This window comes from Penaeus monodon, chromosome 3 (genome assembly GCF_015228065.2).
Source record: "Penaeus monodon isolate SGIC_2016 chromosome 3, NSTDA_Pmon_1, whole genome shotgun sequence".
Taxonomy (NCBI): domain Eukaryota; kingdom Metazoa; phylum Arthropoda; class Malacostraca; order Decapoda; family Penaeidae; genus Penaeus; species Penaeus monodon.
Window position 1 is genome coordinate 19,871,175 of NC_051388.1, and position 7,500 is coordinate 19,878,674.

Below are 7,500 nucleotides of genomic sequence, written 5' to 3' on the forward strand. Positions count from 1 at the left end.
ATAAGAAGAAGGAATGAAAAACAGCTGTTGAAGACATATGGGTGAAAGTACAAAGTAATATGTTTCCTTCTTTCACTGTTGGCGTAGTCTGCAACTATCCTCACGCCACAACAGAATTACTTATGTAAATCAAAAGCAAAGTTAAATGGGAACAATATAAGAAAAAAAAATCAAGACAAATTATATATAAAAAATACAAGAAAGCAGAAAACATTTATTAGATGTTATGATATCAGACAAACCGATCTCACTCTCCCATTTCAAATCGTAGACCACGGACTCTTTACTATAACCTTAGATATACATATGTTAGTGACAACAAGTCGTATAAATTACCCGTTGATTTGATACACTATATGTTCCCCAAATCAGCCTTAAATATTACCAACCAGTCAATTCCCTCTGAGATTTTATCATGGCGTTGACAGACGAGTAAATATACCCACTGGCGTGTTGAAATAGCATAGAGGAGACCGCTCCGTATAAGACCAGTATTCTTAAACGTCCTCCTGCTCCACCGACCCGAGATTTGAAATCGTTTATTGCAAACTATGAGAAATATTTCCTGCCTGAATACGTTTAAGACAATATTCAAAGAGCGCTTTCTAAATTTTCAATGTCATCAGACCTTTAGATACAAGGCCAAACACTGCGTACAAATGGCTTTTGATTTTAATATTTAGTTACGTAACTCTTCTACATATGTTTAATATTTGATTGTTTATGGTTATATCACTGTACTATGTAACTATCTATGTAAAAGAATAACCATTGTAGGTAATGGGCAGTCTGAATTTGATTTTTTTTTCCCTCTCTCTCCCTCCTTCATCTCTCCATCCCTCCCTCTTTCATCTCTCTCTCTCCCTCCATCTTTCTCTCACCCTCCTTCATCTCTCTCTACCTTTCCCTTCCTTCCTCTCCCTCTCCATTTCCTTTTCCCTCCCTCTCTCCATTTCCCTATCTCTCTTCCTCTCCATTTCCCTTTCCCTCCCTCTCCTTCTTCCTCATCTTCCCTTCCCCTTCTCTTTCTCTCCGTCTCCTTCTCCCACTTCCTCTTTCTCACCGTGCTACCTAAACGCGCAGAAGGGAAAACCGGGTTATCGAGTGGAACTTCCCGACCTGGACAGCGTCTGCATACCTTATGTGCTCGTGTTCGTTGTTTTTCATAATCCTTATCCTTTTCTATCATTGCTTTTACTTGTTTTCCTCATTTCATTTATCATCATCAGCGTAAATATAATATAACAATATATAATGTATAACAATGATAACGATGACATAAAAAAAACAATAATAATTATGCTAATAATATCAATAAAATTAATAATGATAACGATAGCATACAAAAACTACAACAATATCTACACTAATAATATCATTACCACTAATAATGATATATAAAGAACAAAAACAGCAGCAGCAGCATTCAACAGTTACAAGAACAGACGAAATTTATATATTCAGACAACACACGAAGCTAGACATTGAGATTCAGAAAGTGTTTAATAATGGTAGGCTTGTACACCGCTCATGCACATTTAGGAAAGCGTGTAAGTGCACAAAGGTCCTTTACTGCATTGGGAATTAAGGTGTACTGCGCTATGCGTAGTATTCTGTTGTTACTGTTGTTGTTGCTGTTATTGTTGTTATTATTATTATCACTGTAATTATCATTATTATTATTATCATCCTCATCCTCATCATCATCATCATCATCATTATTATTATTATTATTATTATAATCACTTATCATTACTATCGCCATCATCATCGTTATCATTATAATCATCATTATCATTATTATTTTTATTATTATTGTCCTTATTATTACTATTACTATTATTGTTATTATCATTATTATTATAATTATTATCATTATCATTATTATTATTATCGTCATAATCATTATCACTATTATCATTATTACCATCATTACCAATATTATCATTATCATGATAACCATCATTACTAATATCATCATTATCATTATTACCATCATTACCAATTTTATCCTTATCATTATCATGATTTATAATTATCGTTAATACTATTATTATCATTATTATTAGTATTATCATTACCATCATCACTATTATTATCAGTATCAGTATTATCACTGTCATTATTACTGGAATTAATTATATTATTATTAATAGTATCATCATTATCATCCTTATCACTATGATCATTATCATCATCATTATCAGAGCCAAATCCTGTTTATCAGTTTCTTATGATGTGAATATTTTATCACATAACTCTCTCACACTGTAACTTTGTTATTATATATATATATTATCCTTATTACCATTACCATAAACATTCGTTATTTAGATTATCTCCTCACGTTTACTAAGAATTTTCCTTGTCTCCCCTGCTCGCTTTGCATCTAGAACTGCTTGTAATTCTATCTATCACCTCTCCCACACTTGCTTCTAACCTTTTATTCCACATATAACACTTTATCGCTCCTATCCTTCTCCCGCTATTCGTTTTCACCCGTTCAATTACCTCCAGTGTTGTCATTGCTATTTCCACTAAATCGCTAGACTGGACTTTAAAGAAAGAAAGAAAGAAAAAAAAAGCTGGATATAAAGAGTTAAACCTCCTCCATTTCCCGTTAAAAAGGGACTCCAAATATAGAGCAAACTTAAAAAAAAAAAAAAATCCCGCTAAAGAGGATTGAAAATAATCCCCAAATATAAAGCAAACATAAAAATCCCGCTAGACCTTAACGCAACACCGCTAGGACCCAGCGGAAAATCGCTAGAACGGCAACACCGATTTACCTCGTCATAGTCGTAAATAATCTCGTTCAGTAAACGTAAACACTCGAGGCCCTGTTTGTTTACGTCGGTTTCGTCATAAAATTCCTTGTAGTTGGGGATTGAGGCGAACATGACACCCACGCTGCTGTATCGCTCGTGGTAGAGTTCCTGTTGGTAAAAGAAAAATTTTAATATTGATTATATTTTACTTGATTATATTTATGGATAACTTTGTTGTGTTGTATTGTACATTCAATGGGGATGATGGTATCTGTAGATGTTGATTTTGTCACTGTTGATGATGATAATTGATATTGATGATGGTGATGATGATGGTGATGGTGATGGTGATGGGGATGGTGGTGGTGGTGGTGGTGATGATGATGATGATGATGATGATGATGATGATGATGATGATGATGATGATGATGATGATGATGATGATGATGATGATATGATATGATGATGATGATGATGATGAATGATGATGATGTGGATGATGATGATGATGATGAGATGGTTGAATGAGAAAGAGAGAGAGAGAGAGAGAGAGAGAGAGAGAGAGAGAGGAGAGAGAGAAGAGAGAGAAGAGAGAGAGAAAGAGAAAGAGAAAAGAGAGAGAGAAGAGAGAGAGAGAGGAGAGAGAGAGAGGAGAAGAGAGGAGAGAGAGAGAGAGAGAGAGAGAGAGAGAGAGAGAGGAGAGAGAGAGAGAGAGAGAGAGAGAGAGAAAAACAAGCCCCCCACCTTGGGCGTATCGCAGATAAACCGATCCACCAGATGCACCGGCAGGATGTTCTCGAGGAGTATCTTGTTAACGTTCTTCATTCGGTCCACTTTCTCCTGTTCTTCCATAACCTGGTACGCCCACGTGTGCTGCGCCCGCGCCCTTGCCTCGCTCTGGCCGCCCAGCACGCCGAGGACGCCCATCAGCATCATGGCTTGGACGCCCATCACCGCCCACCACGGGACGCCGGGGAAGCTGCCCAGAAAGAGGGGAAGTTGCTGTGGTAATTATCATGTGTTTTTTATGTTGACACGGTATTTTTTTTTTTTAATTAAGAGGGGAAATAGTTTTTTTTTTTAAATTGACGTGTTAAGAAAGAAGGATTTTTTTTTTTTTTTGGGGGGGGGGGTTAAGAGAAATTGTTAGGAATAATCTGTTTCTTTTTTCCATTGATGTGTTAAGAAAGAAGGAAAGTTTTTTTTTGTTAGTAAGGGAAATTGTCTGGGATATCCTTTTTTTTTTACTGGAGTTAAGAAAGTAGGAAAGTATTTGTTATTAAGAGCGGAAATTGTTAGGATTATTATCCTGTTTTTTGTTTTGATTTTCATTGGCGTGTTAAGAAAGAAGAAAAGTTTTTTTGTTATTAAGACGGGAAGTTTTTGTTACTTAGACGGGAAGTTTTCGTTATTAAGACGGGAAGTTTTTGTTATTAAGACGGAAAGTTTTTATTATTAAGAGGGGAAATTGTTTTTTCATTGACCTGTTAGGAAAGAAGGCAAATTACCCTATTCTTGCACTGGTTTCTTAAGAAAGAGGGGGGATTGTTATGCATATCATTATGTATTTGCTTTGGCCTGTAAAGAAACAGCGGAAATTGTTATGATTACCCTGTCTTTTGCATCAAGACACACACACACACACACACACACACACACACACACACACACACACACACACACACACACACACACACAGAACTACCAGAGAACTCCCACAAAATCCCTGAATCTTCCCCACACCCACAAAAATCTCCCCTAGAAATCCACAGAACCTCAGAGAACCCCACAGAACCCTTAAAGAACCCCTAAATCCAAAAGATCCCACTAGAACGGTAGACAACCTCACAGAACCCAAGGACCCTTAGAAAACCTCACAGAACCCTCAAATCCCCCCCCCCTTCCCCCTCCCAGAGAACCCTCAAATCCCCGCCGCTAGAACCCCCAAAATCACCGGTAAGAACCCCCCCCCTCCCCCACCCCAGAACCTTCCCCAGAGACCCCTACTCACTTCATGTACGTATGCGTCAGGAACGGCAGCAGAAGGTGGTTCTCGGAGTGCATGAAGGCAAAGACGTGAGCGCCCGTGACCAACAGCATGACGAAGAGCTTGGTGAGGGCGCCGATGCGGGGGAAGACAGCCGCCACGCCGATGGAGATCACGCATGCCCATATCCATAGCTGCGGGAAAGGGGGAGGAGATTGAGAGGAGATTGAGAAGGGAGGAGATTGAGGAGAGAGTGAGGGGAAGGAGGAGGAGAGAGTAAGGGAAGGAGGGGAAGGAGAGAGGGGGGGAGATTGAGAAGGGACAAGAGAGGGAGGGGAAGAGGAGGAGGAGGGAGGGGAAGGAGGAGGAGGGAGGGGAAGGAGGAGGAGGGAGGGGGAGGGGAAGGAGGAGGAGAGAGGGAGGGAAGGAGGGGGAGGGGGAGGAAGGAGGAGGAGGAGGATAGAGGGAGAGGAAGGAGGAGGAGGAAGAAGAGGAGGAGGAGGAGGGGGACGGGGAGAATGAGATTGGAGGAGGAGGTGGGGGAGGAAGAGGAAGGAGGAGGAGAGGGAGGAGGGAGGAAGGAGAAGGAAGGAGATTGAGGCAGAGGGGGGGGAAGAGGGGAGGAGGAGGAAAGAGGAGAGAGAGAGAGAGAGAGAGAGAGAGAGAGAGAGAGAGAGAGAGAGAGAGAGAGAGAGAGAGAGAGAGAGAGAGAGAGAGAGAGAGAGAATGAAAGAATGTCACAGAGAGAGAATGTCAAAACAGCAGATATTTAGAAAGACCGAGAGGTATCAGAAGAGTGAGGGACAAAGAAAAAAAAAATACAGTTACAGGACGAAAAAAAAAAAAAAAAAAAAAAAAAAAAAAAAAAAAAAAAAAAAAAAAAAAAACATATCCGCGTGGGTAACTACAAGCACTATCTCAAAATCAAACCATCAAGTGAAAAAAGAAAGAAAAGAAAAGAAAAATTGAACCCAAGAACAAAAATTTCTTGTTCACCTCAGCGTTCTGCAGAACACGTTCAGGCGGCGTCAGGATTGGCAGGGAAGTGTTCACGTTCACCGGCAGTGATTCGATCGTCATTTGTTCTCCAGCTGATTCCGGAACAACCTGGTGAACAGAAGTATTTTTATCTATTTATTATTATCATTATTATTATTAGATTATTGTTATTATTATTATTATTATTATTATTATTGTTGTTATTATTATTATTGTTACTGTTATTATTATTGTTATTATTTTTTTTCGACTGTGAATCGGTGGTTATATATTTCTCAGAAAGAGTAAAATTTGGTAGAATTTTAAGTTTGTAAAGTTTTTTTTTTAATGGAAACCTGTTTAATGCGTTGTTTTGAAAGTCCATGCAGGGTGAGTCTGCAACAATGGTTCATCTACCGGCATGTTGCAATTCTTAAAGGTTTGTCGTACTCTCATTTTCCCGGCGCATTTGTAGCCTACGTGCAGTTTATGTATTTTCCGTTTTATTATTATTATTATTATTATTATTATTGATTTTTTGAAAACCAACAAGACGTGTGTAAATTTCTTACTATTTTTTCAGCTTTAGTATAATTAGAAATGAGGAGAAATGGAGAATACTGTCTGTTTATAACGGATATCAATGTTTTTAATAATTTCAAAGTCTAAGGAATTATCACGTCATCAGATTCAAAGAATACATGAACAGTTCTTTGGGATTTGAATATATGATAGATTGTGGACTAGATAATCTTTAGGCACGGTCACACGAGCGTTTTATTTTTCAGCAACCAGTTTGTGATATGATCCGCCATTCGAAGCTACCCCGTCGGCGATTTCCCAACTTCTTGGTCACCCGGGCGAACCGATCCATCGTTTAGGCGCTCATCTTCAGCGTCGAACATGGCGTCTTCGCGGTTGCACACACGGCCCTCCTCGCAGGTTATTTGTCATTTGCTGTAGAAATGGAGACTCGGCGATTATTAAAACGAAGTGTGTGGGTGCGTCCGTGGTTGCAAAGGAGGAATAGTAGAAGTTTGTATCATAATCCGCAGCAGGAATTTCGTTTGGAGGATAGAACTAGGCAAACTCCCTTGAGAAACTTGGAAGACCCGCGCATGTAAACAATGATGACGTCAAAGATAAGCATACCTGCAAAATATAAAGATAAAGAATGCAATTTCTACTTAAAAGACACGTTAATCCGAAATATATATGCTTATTATTGTTTGTACATTTGAATACTCTGTTCTAAGCAGATTATAGACTCTCTTGCCTTGTTTGCCGATTTTCGAACGATATATATAGTCCGCCTTTACTGCCGACCAAGCAGTAGATTCTGCGAACCCGGAAGTTGAGGGAAGTGGAAAAGTTAAAGTTACCGCTGATTTACTGTTGAAAAAGAAAATCGTGTGACCGCTTCTAATTAGTTGCATGCTTCAGCTTACTTGCTGTAACTTGATATATATATTTCTAAATGGGTAAGTTTAGTATGTGCGTGAGTGGTTTTGGAATCTGATTCAGAGAAGCCTAAATTTGGGTGACGTTCACACGTGGCGGAACCTCAAATTAAGAGTAGTTTCAAGCAGTTTTTTTTTTAAATATTCATTAAGAAGAGCAAGCGGTAAAGGAGTGATGATGAACCACTAAAATAGCTGAAGGTTTGAGATGACGCAGTGAAGCCAAACACAGCATGTGTTGTAAATGACTTTAAGGCTGTTTATTTACGCAAAAACGAAAGGTTTCAAGCTATAATAGTTTTCACCA

The 7,500-nt window shown here is 38.8% G+C and overlaps 1 protein-coding gene and 1 long non-coding RNA gene across 3 annotated transcripts in view; one reads left to right on the plus strand and one right to left on the minus strand.

Annotated features, from left to right (window-relative positions):
* The window catches only part of LOC119593477, a 6,732-nt gene extending 1,803 nt beyond the window's left edge, over positions 1-4,929 (plus strand). The window contains exons 2-3 of the long non-coding RNA XR_005230549.1: positions 3,678-3,775; positions 4,800-4,929. This is a non-coding gene — a long non-coding RNA (uncharacterized LOC119593477). The remainder of the gene's footprint in view (positions 1-3,677; positions 3,776-4,799) is intronic.
* LOC119593423 (adenylate cyclase type 2-like) overlaps positions 1-7,500 on the minus strand; it is a 210,589-nt gene that overhangs the window by 7,961 nt on the left and 195,128 nt on the right. For both annotated transcript variants that reach the window (XM_037942357.1, XM_037942364.1), the window contains exons 14-17: positions 5,752-5,862; positions 4,780-4,949; positions 3,513-3,747; positions 2,790-2,936 (exon numbers count right to left, since the gene is read on the minus strand). In XM_037942357.1, coding sequence (XP_037798285.1) covers positions 2,790-2,936; positions 3,513-3,747; positions 4,780-4,949; positions 5,752-5,862 — 663 coding nt within the window. The remainder of the gene's footprint in view (positions 1-2,789; positions 2,937-3,512; positions 3,748-4,779; positions 4,950-5,751; positions 5,863-7,500) is intronic.